At 52.4% G+C, this 12015-nt stretch overlaps 1 protein-coding gene and 1 long non-coding RNA gene across 2 annotated transcripts in view; both read right to left on the bottom strand.

Annotated features, from left to right (window-relative positions):
• RCC2 (regulator of chromosome condensation 2) overlaps positions 1 to 6960 on the bottom strand; it is a 31930-nt gene extending 24970 nt beyond the window's left edge. Inside the window, exons 1-2 of the mRNA XM_032300576.1 lie at positions 6756 to 6960; positions 5443 to 5735 (exon numbers count right to left, since the gene is read on the bottom strand). Of these exons, the coding sequence (XP_032156467.1) occupies positions 5443 to 5727 (285 nt within the window). The 5' untranslated portion in view covers positions 5728 to 5735; positions 6756 to 6960. The remainder of the gene's footprint in view (positions 1 to 5442; positions 5736 to 6755) is intronic.
• A 3124-nt stretch (positions 6961 to 10084) lies between these two features.
• The window catches only part of LOC116566645, a 22004-nt gene continuing 20073 nt past the window's right edge, over positions 10085 to 12015 (bottom strand). Inside the window, exon 2 of the long non-coding RNA XR_004275941.1 lies at positions 10085 to 10177. This is a non-coding gene — a long non-coding RNA (uncharacterized LOC116566645). The remainder of the gene's footprint in view (positions 10178 to 12015) is intronic.

Consider the following 12015-nt stretch of genomic DNA (forward strand, 5'->3'; position numbering starts at 1 on the left):
AAGCCACGCAGCAGACAGCCTGGCAGTCTCCCCAACAAGATAAGCGATTTTCATGTCATTTCACCCGGCTGCCTCCAGCAACCTGGGCAGAGACCCACGTCCATGGCCAGAAAAGGCACTGAGCTTCTCCAATCAACAAAATGGGATTTCTAGTCTCAAGCAATTTTTGAATTATGATCCAAATGTAAGGGGCAGGTTTATGGGGCCCAGAGTCAACCTTTTAACATATGTCCACTTAGAGCGCCTCTGCTCCGGGGAAGGAAAGACTCCTGGGAACAATGTTGGCATCGACCAATCACCTAAGGGCCAGCAGCTGAAACAGACTTCTAGCTCAGCTTTCAGTTTTATTCATTTAGTCCTTTCAGAGTCAACACATCTGTCTCAGGGTCCACACAACCTTGGCAACCCAAGACTGGAAAAACTACAGACCTGGGCAGCTTGCAACACTCACCTGTTTTCTAGGATTTGGCCAAGGCTGCTGCCTTGACTTGCTTTATGATGTTATGAGGTTCACAAAGAATTAGGACAGAAGCCATCCTAGTGTGACACTGTGCCATAAATATCTGGAGTTTCTGGCATGCAAACTTCCCAAATCCTTGCAATCTCCAAAGCGATGATGTCTTTTTGTATGCTAACAACTGGCACTGGCAGCCCCCAGGCGGCTGCAGGATGGGGCAGTAGGAGACTTGGGACTTTCGGCCCCACCCCCCAACCTCAGGGGGAAGGGAAGGGCTGAAGGTTAAATTGATGATCAATGGCTTAATCCACCATGCCTACATAATGAAGCCTCCATTAAAACCTGTAAGGACTGGTCAGAGGGCTTGTGCAGAGCTCAACACATTCCAGGTGGGTGGTCTCCAGAGGGCACAGTAGCATGGCACCCCTTCCCCCACATCTAGCCTTACAGGTCTGTGTCCATAGCCTTTGTAACATCCTTTACAATAAACTGGTGTTTCCCTGAGTTCTATAAGCCATTTCAATAAATAAATCGACACCAAAAGGGGGTCATGGGAGCCCCAACTTGAGGCTGCTTAGTCAGAAGCAACCGGGGCCTGGACTTACCACTGGTGTCTGGGGTGGGGGGACAGTCTTGAGGACTGAACCCTCAAGCTGTGGAATCGGATGTTACCTCCAGGTAGACAGTGTAAGAAATTAACTGGAGTACACCCAGCCGTGTGTGCTGCAGAACTGATGGCTTGCTTGATGGTAGGGGGAGACCTCCCTTTACGTCTGGTCACAGAAGTTGTGTGCTGGGAGGCCAGGCATGGTAGTTCACGCCTGTAATCCCAGCACTTTGGGAGGCCAAGGCAGGCGGGTCACGAGGTCAGGAGTTCAAGACCAGCCTGGCCAACATGGTGAAACCCCATCTCTACTAAAAATACAAAAATTAGGCCGGGCGCAGTACTGTGCACCTGTCATCCCAGCTACTCGGAAGACTGAGGCAGAAGAATTGCTTGAACCCGGAAGATGGAGGTTGCAGTGAGCGGAGATTGTGCCACTACACTCCAGCCTGGGTGACAGAGCAACAGTCTGTCTCTGGTGGGGGATGGGAGGGGAGAAGTAGTCTTGTGTTGGCTGAGTGTGGTGTGAGAGCAGAGGAGAAAAGAATTTGAGTGTTTTCTTAACACCTAGGCAATGACAATGCTCTTCTGCCATAAGAATGTTCTATAAGATGCACATCTTTCACTCAGGGAAATTTGGATCATCTTCTATAAGCCTGACACCTGCAGCTTTGGGGTCACTGAAGGCAACGTGTTTTTTTTTTTTTTTTTTTTTTTTTTTTGAGACGGAGTTTCACTCATGTTACCCAGGCTTTGGCGCGATCTCGGCTCACTGCAACCTCCGCCTGCTGGGTTCAGGCAATTCTCCTGCCTCAGCCTCCTGATGTTGTTGTTGTTTTTAAGAGACGGAGTCTCACTATGTTGCCCAGGCTGGAGCGCAGTGGCTATTCACAGGCGGGATCCCACTACTGATCAGCACAGGAGTTTTGACCTGTTCCGTTTCCGACCTGGGCTGGTTCATCCTCCTTAGGCAACCTGGTGGTCCCCTACTCCCGGGAAGTCACCATATTGATGCCAGACAGTGCGGACACCCAATCGGCATAGCGCACTACAGCCCAGAACTCCTGGTCTCATGTGATCCTCCCCCCTCAGCCTCCCGAGTAGGTGGGACTACAGGCATGTGCCACCGCGCCCGGCAGCAACATAGTTCACACATCCTTCTGGCAACCCTGAGCAGGAGCAAGGCGTGCAAAATGTTCAGTAAAAAGGTTCTTTCTGCAACAAGGACTGTCGTCTGGCTGTGATAGCACATAGGGTCCCTAGGACTGCTCAACAGAGAGACAGAGACCAGAAACCTGGGGCCAGGGAGACCAACCCAGGACAAGGGGCAGAGGGCCGCCCTAGGCGTGTGGAAAGGCAATGGCGCTGCATGGACCCAGTCCTGACCATGGACCAAACTCAGTAGATGCTAACAAAACTTAAATGTGGGGCACTTTGGGAGGCCAAGGCGGGTAGATCACTTGAGGTCGGAAGTTCGAGACCAGACTGGCCAAAATTGCGAAACCCTGTCTCTACTAAAAATACAAAAAATTGCAGTGGGCACCTGCAATCCCAGCTACTCAGAGGCTGAGGGAGGAGAAATGCTTGAACCCAAAAAGACAGAGGTTGCAGTGAGCCGAGATGGTGCCATTGCACTCCAGCCTGGGCAAAAGAGCAAAACTCCGTCTCAAAAAAACAAAAGCAAAACTTAAATGTACGGTGTGCACTTTCCATGAGGCATAAAATGGCATCATTTGCTGAACCCTCAGTCTCCCAGATGCTCTGATCCTAGGATGGCACCGGTACTGACAGCCCAAAAGATGGGCATCACAGGCCCTCTTGGTTTTTAAGTGAATAGAGGAAGGAAGATGTAGCTTTTAGAGTTCCGCTCACACACATACATAACGTAATGACTTATTGTATAAACAGGAACTTAAAAAGCTGCAAAAGACTGCTCTCTACTCACATTGAGACTAACAAACGTGGCAGGGTACAGGGGCTCCCGCCTGTAATCCCTGCACTTTGGGAGGCTGAGGCAGGTGGATCACCTGAAGTGAGGAGTTCGAGACCAGCCTCACCAACATGATGAAACCCTACTAGAAATACAAAATAATTAGCTGGGTGTGGTGCGTGCGCTGTAATCCCAGCTACTTAGGAGGCTGAGGCAGCAGAACTGCTAGAACACAGGAGATGGAGGTTGCAGTGAGGTGAAATTGCACCACTGCATTCCAGCCTGGGCAACAGAAGCAAAACTCCATCCCAGAAAAAAAAAAAAAAAAAAAAAAAAAACCAAAAACTAACAAACACGCAGCCTGAAGCAGGGCTCACATCTGTCATCCTAGCACTTTGGGAGGAGGCCGAAGCAGGCAGATCACTTGCAGCCAGGAGTTCAAGTCCAGCCTGGCCAACATGGCAAAACCCAGTCTCTACAAAAAGTACAAAAATTATTCAGGTTTGGTGGCACACACTTGTAATCCCAGGTACTTGAGATGCTGATCAGCACACAAAAATCACTTGAACCTAGGTAGGTGGAGGTTGCGGTGAGCCGAGATTGTACCACTGCACTCCAGCCTGGGCAATCAGACAGACTCCGCCTCAAAAAAAAAAAAAAAAAGACTAGCAAATGTGCCATTTCCACTGACAAACCAGCTTCAAGCAGCGCAGCTGGAGCCAGAGGTGGTCCAGGGACAGCCAGTGTCCCCCCCCACACTCACTGTCACTACCTTCTGGGGTCAATCTCAGCATGGGGTAAGGATCTTTTACTCTAATGACAAAACTCATCGCTCCAACAGTCTGGAGCTGTTCAGCTGACAACTGGAGACCTGGATATCCAAACAATCTTGCTTCTGGAAACTCACTCAAAATAGAATACAGGCGAGGGGGAAGCTCACCTGGCCTCTCTTTTCAGTTTTGTCCTAACATACTGTGTTTGGAGGGCAGATGTCTGGAGTCTGGCACAGCAGATTAGATGTCAAAGGAAAACAGTTCCTGTGTTCCAGTTTCTCCATACTTCGGCCATTGTCTTGTCTGGCCTGATCCAAGACCTTTTGACAGCTTTTGACAGGCTCTCCTCCACTGCCTAACAGGTTAACCCTTTCATCCAGAGGGCACTTTTACAAAGCATATTCCCACGTGCGATCTGCAGGGACATTACGGGCTACAGCATTTGGAGATCCAGTTCCATCCATATTTTGGACAAGGCCCTCAAACTCTGTGCCCGTTTCCCCAGCTATAAAGCAGACATAGAAAAGGTGTTATTAGACACTGCCTGAGCTTCTCTGGAGGAAAGCACTCTGCTGTTAACCCTTCAACACCCTTAGGAGATGGGCACTTATGGAAGGAAAAAAAAAACCTCTCCGAGTGTCAGGCTCTAAAACCCCAAGTGGAAGTTCTTGGTCTCTGGGGGTTATCTGAGAATCTGGTGAAAGCTGAGACCCTCTTCTGATAAACATGTCCCACACCACACCAAACTTGGAAAAAGTTCGGGGGCGAGGGGGAGGGACGATGTGGTGGCAGATGCCAAGCTCAGATCTCTGGCTCTGCAGGTTTTTACGGGAACTTTAAGTTGAGTCAGCCACGACCTTAATTAAGATTTCACCCAACAGAAGCAGTGCGCGCAAGACCCTAGGAGATGCTTCTGCACTGGGGGGCTACCACAGAGCCCATCCCGAGCAACCTGCAGCTTCAGACCACCGGCGGCAAACAAAGCCAGAGCATCGCTCAGCCGGGGGGCTTCCCCGACCTCCCGGGAGGGCTCTGCGGAGCATGCGCCCTCGCACCCTGCCCCAGGGCCCGCCGCCCGCCACCCCCGCCTTCCCGGCGCGCGAGTCGGCGCAGGGCCACACGGGGCATGCGCGGCGGCCGTCAGGCCCCGCCCCCCCCGGACGCCGGAGCCGAGGCGGCGGGAACCTCAAAGCCCCGGCGCAAACGGCCGCTCCCCGCAGAGCGCCGGCCGCCCCCTCCCCGCGACGCCCGGGCGCGCCGGCGGCCACGGACGTGTGGCGCCGCTGGCTGCTTCCTCCTCCTGACCGGGCGAACTTACCGAGGTCCCCTTTCCCGGGGCGGGGGGGAGGGGCGCAGAGGGAGCCGCGGAGGCGGGGCCATGACCCCCTCGCGCGGGCTCCGGCCGCCCCTCCCCCGCCGCGGGCCCGGGCGCGCTCCCCAACCGCCAACCGCCCGCGAGGCGCCCGGGGTCGGATAGGCCGCGGCCCGCGCGCCCCGGCCCGAGCCCTTTTGTTGCGCGGAGGCGGAGGCAATGATTCAGCCCGCGGCCTGCACCGGCCCGGCCGCCGGGAGGGAGCGCGACGCAAGGCTGCCCCCGGCCGGAACGCGCGCCGTGCCGCGTCGCTGCCCCCGCCAGCCCCGGCCCCGCGCCTACCCGCCCGCCTTGCCCCGCACTCACGACGCGCTCCTTGGTGTGCTCAGGCTCGGTGATGACCACGGCCGCGCCGCCCGCCTTGCCTGCCGCCGCCGGCCGCGCCGCGCGCTTGCCCCCGCCGGGGGCCCCGTCGAGCTCCAGGCCGTCTTCGTCGCCGCTGCTGCCGCCGCCGCTGCTGCTACTGCAGCGCTCCGGCCGCTCGCGCTTCCTGCCCGCCGGGCCGCCGCGCTTCCTGGGCCCGGCGCGAGCCGTGCCGTTGCCCGAGCTCGGCTCCTCCCAGGCCGCCGCCGCCGCCTTCTTCCTGGGCATGGTCGCGGCTGGAGGGAGACACGGGGCAGCGGCGCACAATGGACGGGTTATAAACTGCGCGGGGGGAGGGGAGCGGAGACGAGCCACCCGGCCTCCACTTCCTCCCCTGCCCTCCCCAAAGTGGCGGCCGCGGGGTGGGCGGAGAGGGGGCGAGTTGGGAGAGGAAATCGCGCCCCTCCCTGGCCCCGGCGCGGCTCCTACGGGGAATCCCGCAGGGCAGCCGGGAGCCCCGGAGGCAATCCGCTGGAGGGAGAATGGAGACCCTCGGCCTGTCCTCGTTAGGTTTGCCCACAAAGCATCACAGTTGCAACCTGGCACCCCAAAAGTAAAGGGAAAGTAAAAGGAGCTTCCAATCTCCTAGATTTTTCATTAAAGGTGGCTTTGGGACACTTCCAAGATTCCCCCTTGGCACCTCGGTGGCAAGGAGCTCCCTGTCCCCGGCCACCCCACCTGCTGCTTTTGTCTCCGCGGCCTCCCCCCACTCAAAATCCACTCCTTGCATTTAATGCAACGTTCTCCCCACCCCGCGACAGCCCGGGAACCCCGTTCGGCCCCAGCTCGGCGGTTCCGACCTCGGGCTCTAGTTAGCCGAATCCCTCCGGTGGACTGACCCTGGCGAGGGGGGAAAGAGCCCGAAGAAAGCCGGACCCCAGCCCCAAACACCTGCTCGCACAACACGAAAAATAAAAACTTTAATGGTGCCCAACCCCCTCCCAGCCCCCTTGTCGGCTGTGCGGCCCCGCCGGTCTCTGATCCGACTGCAAAGTGCCCAGCTCCGCCGCCAGCGTCCCTGCGCTTTCCCCTGTCTGCCTTTTTTTTTTTTTTTTTAATTGATTTTGAACAATGGGATCTCTGTCTGTCTCCGATTAAACCACGTGGATCCGCCTTCCTTCCTCTTTTTATTCCTTCAATCCCCCAGCCCCCCTCCCCCAGGTTTTTATTTTTCACCTTTTCTCTGAAAAAAAGGGGGGGGAAATAAAACTTTCCTAGACCCCACAAACTGATCACTGTCGATTTTCAGCCCCTACCTGGTTGGAGTGATGAGAAACCGGAGAGAAAAAAGGAACAGAAGCAACTAAAAAACGGATCGGAGGGCTTTTTTTTTTCCGGCCCAGACGAGGGCTCCAGCCCACTCACCAGATACACTTAAAATGTAAATACGAGCTTCCAGAACAAATGCTACAACACAAAACAGAAACACATGTGCGGCCGCGCGGCAAGCGAGCGCGCGGCGGGGCGGGAGGCGCGGGGTCCGGGGCGCGCGCGCCCCCTGCAGGCCGGCGGACCCGGCGCCGGCGCCCCCGCCCTGCTCGGCCCGGCCCATCCGAGCCTGCGCCCCGCGCCGCGCGCCCAGCCGCGGGTCTCCGCTCCGCCAGGCTGCGCCTTTCGCTGGCCCGCGAGCGCGCCTCGGGCCTTCCACGCGGTACGGCCTGCGCGTCAGGGACTTCTTTGCGGCTTAGGAGGATGTTGGATTGTTTTTCCTGGGCACGTCTAGACAGGTCGCCTGAGGACACTCGCTGGAAAATAGTTACTTCGCTCACGCAGCAGCCAACAAGGGACGTGCCCTAATTGAGCGATTGGAATGAAAGATGAATACAATTTGAATAATTTTTTCCTGTGCAGGGAGAAGCTAAGTTTTATTTGCCTATGGATGTGTCCAGTATGTAGCAAAGTACTGTGACACGGAAGAATCACATAAAGGTTTGCTGTGTTAGTGAATTAATTCGTCATTAATTTGAGGGCTGCGGAGGCACTGGAAGCTGGTTTTGATGGGAACTTTTCATTTTTTGACAAACATTTACTGAGCCCGCAGTACATGCAAGACCCACAGTGGCTGCAGAGCCAGGGAACGCGGTTTCCACACTAGTGGAACGAACGCACAACCTAACGGAAAGACAGATCATTAAACAAGTAATTACAAGAGTGATAAGCTTTACAAAGTGACACCTGTGTAGGAACATTATGGCGAGGGGATTTATCCTATTATAGGGTCAGGGAAGGCATTTAGGTGGAAAGTTATGCCGAACAATTTAAAGGATGAATAAGACGAGATGAAAGGGGGCAGGAAAAAGTATTCCAGACCAGGTGGGGTAAACGGGATGCTCCAAATCCCGAGATCTTGAGAGACACCTCCTGGGAGGGAAGCTGTCAGGTCGGGCTGGGATGAGAAGAGCTAAGAGGCTGAGGAGGTAGGCAGGGGTGGGGGACCTGCATAGACCCTCGTGAACTACAGTGAGGCTTGATCTCGTTCACGTGTCCTGGGAGGGGTGGAAAAAGGCTTGCTTGCTTCCTACTGGTCTCTCCCCTCCTCCTCTCCACCCCACTTCCATTACGATCTCACGATCTCACCATCACTGGCTCTCTTCTCAGAGCTTTTCTCCCGCTTCTTTTTTCCTTCGGCGTACTGCACAAGGAAGTGCCTTCTTTAGACAACTTCCTGAAGAAGGATAAAGTTCTAGGATTTTTGTGATTCATTCATTCATTGTTAGTGCAAAAAACAGGATTGGGAAGCATCAAGTGTCCTTTAAAGGAAGACAGAAACCAAGAGGCCCAAATCTAAGGTATTTGATTAAAGTCAAAAAGTCTGTGTGTCAAGGGAGCCGAGAGCGCTTACGTAAAAGAACTTTGGAAATGAGAAATCAACTGGTACATTTTAGAGATTTTCAGAAAGGTCAAGATGGAATAGAAGCACCCTTTGAAAGCCTCTTCTTAATAGACCTGCATTTAAAAAGATTTGAGAGATTAAACTTTGATGCTTTGATATAAAGCATAAGTAGAACCCACCAGAAAAGAATTTCGCCTAAATATGCCATCAAGTCCCCTTTAGGAATTGGCATGCTGATGCTTGTCAGCCGAGGCGGGTGGCTGGGTGTTTACCCTCTCAACACCCTGTGTGGCCAATTAGGAACAGCACTGACAGTACCTTTAGATTTCAGCCAGCAAGTCTTTTCCTTTTTTCTCCTGCCCCATTATAATGCTTTTTGCCAGCTCAAAAGACACATGCGTCAGGCACCCTGATGCAATGAGACGCTAATATCATATTGCATCATCTGATCCTAGGTGTGGTGCTCCTGAAACTGGTTTTTCTTGAGGTTATGCTGCAGCAGAAAAGCACTCTGGGAATAACACCCTGGAACTGGCCCTACTCGTCAGATGACAAAAGTAATTTTTGCAACTCCATGCCTCAATTCCACACCACTATTCTCCCAGGGAAAGCCTGTGTGACTCTCCCAGCTGTAATGGGTGTGCAACAGACATTCATCAGTTTGGTGTGTCATACTGCCACTTATGTAACGAGGTGCACCTACAGGCAAGCTGAAAATGACACTTCCTCCTTCAAACTGTGCGTGGAATTTCACCTCGCTTTAATTGAGCAACTTCTCCAGGGACAGGATGGTTTGGCGCAAAAGCTGGAGAGGGGAAGGAAAAGAAGGTGGCTGAGATTTCTCTGACACTTTGGGGCACAGGTGTCTGGCACTGTGCTGAGCATTTTACACCCAGAATTTTGGAAATGTGGTTCCAAGTGCCAGCCTGCCATCGCTCTTTGACCTCATCTTCAGCAAAATCATATTCTAAGTTAGATTCAGCCACACTTAAGCTCTCTTCCAGAGGTAAGGTGTAATTCCTTTCTTTTGTTCTTTTTTTTTTTTTTTTGAGATAGAATCTTGTTCTGTCACCCAGGCTGAAGGCTGATGGCATGATCCCAGCTCACTGCAGACTCTACCTTCTTTGCTCAAGCGATCCTCTCGCTTCTGCCTCCCAAATAGCTGGGACCACAGGCAGGCACAACTCTACCTGGCTACATTTTTTTGTTTGTTTTGAGATGGAATCTTGCTCTGTCACCCAGGCTGGAGTGCAGTGGCACGATCTTGGCACACTGCAACCTCTGCCTTCTGGGTTCAAGCAATTCTTCTGCCTCAGCCTCCCGAGTAGCTGGGATTACAGGTGCCTGTCACCACGCCCAGGTTATTTTTTGTATTTTTAGTAGAGACGGGCTTTCACCGTGTTAGGCAGGATGGTCTTGATCTCCTGACCTCATGATCTGCCCACCTCAGCCTCCCAAAGTGTTAGTATTACAGGCATGAGCCACCGTGCCCTGCGTTTTTTTATGTTTTGTAAAGACAAGGTCTCTCTCTATTGCCCAGGCTGGTCTCGAGTGGTCTTCCCACCTCAGTTTCCCAAAGTTATCAGATTATAGGAGTGAGCCACTGTGCCCAGCCTCAGAAGTGTAATTCTATTCAACTTGACTACAGAAAGCTACACCTCTAGTTGAAAGATGAATTTTCTGATCCAGTGTCTATAAAAATGAAACCAGTGATCCTGGGAGTGATGCTACTCAGAAATGGAAACTTGATTCTTTTTTTTTTTTTTTGGAACAGGGTCTTGCTCTGTCACCCAGGCTGGACTATAGTGGCACCATCACAGCGCACCGCAGCCTCGACCTACCAGGCTCGAACAATTCTACTTCTTTGGCCACCCTAGTAGCTGGGGCTGCAGACATGCTCCGCCATGCCCAGCTAATTGTTCTAATTTTTCTGTAGAGACAAGGTCTCACCGTGTTCCCCAGGCTGGTCTCAAACTCCTGGCCTCAAGAAATCCTTTTGCCTTGGCCTCCCAAAGTGCTAGGATTATAGGTGTGTGCCGCTGTGCCTGGCTTTTTTTTACTCTTTTTAATGTGGCTACCACAAAATTTGATATTATATATTATTATTTTTTTTTTTTGAGATGGAGTTTTGCTCTTGTTGTCCAGGCTGGAGTGCAGTGGCATGATCTCGGCTCACCGCAACCTCTGGGTTCAAGCCATTCTTCCACCTCAGCCTTCTGAGTAGCTGGGATTACAGGTATGTACCACTATACCTGGCTAATTTTGTGTTTTTTAGTAGAGATGGGGTTTCTCCATGTTGGTCAGGCTGGTCTCGAACTCCGGACCTCAGGCGATCTGCCTCGGCTTCCCAAAGTGCTGGGATTACAGGCATGAGCCACCGCGCCTGGCCACCTATTAAATTTTTTGTGGCTCATATTTTATTCCTATTGGACATGACTGCCTTTGAAGGCATAGCTGGAAAACCAGTAATTTCCTCCCCACCCAATTCTTCATGCGTCTGTTCTCTAGTTTCTCCTATGTGTAAAACGGCACAGTAGAGTTTGGGCTAAATTTCTCTTGAGGTTAATTCTGGGTTTCATATACCCCGATTCTGAGGACAGTAGTCAGCGGGGGATCCTGGTCATAGTGTTTAGAGAGCTGTCTTCTGGGAGATGAAGCTCTAGTCGTCCTATTTCTGACAGTGAGTCATGATCTTTTCAAACCCAAAGAGTCTTTAAATATTATAGTTGGACCTTTAGGTCCTCAGTCTGCCAGCCCTGCCTGGGCTTGGTATGTGGTTTCTTCATCTCTGTTTTTCTAGCAAGCACCCAGGGCAACCTGGCATATAGTAAGCTGTGAATATATGTTTGTTCATATAAATAATATGCAGGGGAAGAACTGAATCCTGGAGAGACACTGAGACCTCCTGAGGCCACACAGCTGGCAGATGGGTGAGAATACAGATATCTGCATCAGGAGGAGCATTAGCAGAAACACTGAATGTGGCCAGGAGTGGTGGTGCACGCCTGTAATCCCAGCAATTTGGGAAGCTGAGGCTGGACGACTGCTTGAGCCCAGGAGTTCAAGGCCAGCCTGGACAACACAGTGAGACCCCATCTCTACAAAAATTTGAAAAAATTAGCCAGGTATGGTGGCACAAACCTGTAGTCCCAGCTACTGTGGAGACTGAGGTGAGAGAATCTCCTGAGCCAGGGAGGTCCAGGCTGCTGTGAGCCATGATCGTGCCACTGCACTCCAGCTTGGGTGACGGAGTGAGACCCTGTCTCAAAAAAAAAAAAAAAAAAAAAAAAAAAAAGGCCCAGGCATGGTGACTCACGCCTGTAATCCCAACACTTTGGGAGGCTGAGGTGGGTGGATCAACTGAGGTCAGGTGTTTGAGACCAGCCTGACCAACATGAAGAAACCCCATCTCTACTAAAAATACAAATTAGCTGGGTGTGGTGGTGCATGCCTGTAATCCCAGCTACTCAGGAGGCGGAGGCAGGAGAGTCACTTGAACCCGGGAGGTGTAGGTTGCAGTTAGCCGAGATTACCCCATGGCACTCCAGCCTGGAAAACAAGAGCAAAACTCCATCTCAAAAAAAAAAAAAAAAAAAGAGAGAGAGAAATATAGAATCTCAGGTTTGGCCCCAGACCTACTGAATCAAAATGTGCTTTTTTTTTTTTTTTTTTTTTTTTTTTTT

The sequence above is a fragment of the Sapajus apella genome, unplaced genomic scaffold (genome assembly GCF_009761245.1).
Source record: "Sapajus apella isolate SASKATOON/1434 unplaced genomic scaffold, GSC_monkey_1.0 scaffold43, whole genome shotgun sequence".
Classification (NCBI taxonomy): Eukaryota; Metazoa; Chordata; class Mammalia; order Primates; family Cebidae; genus Sapajus; species Sapajus apella.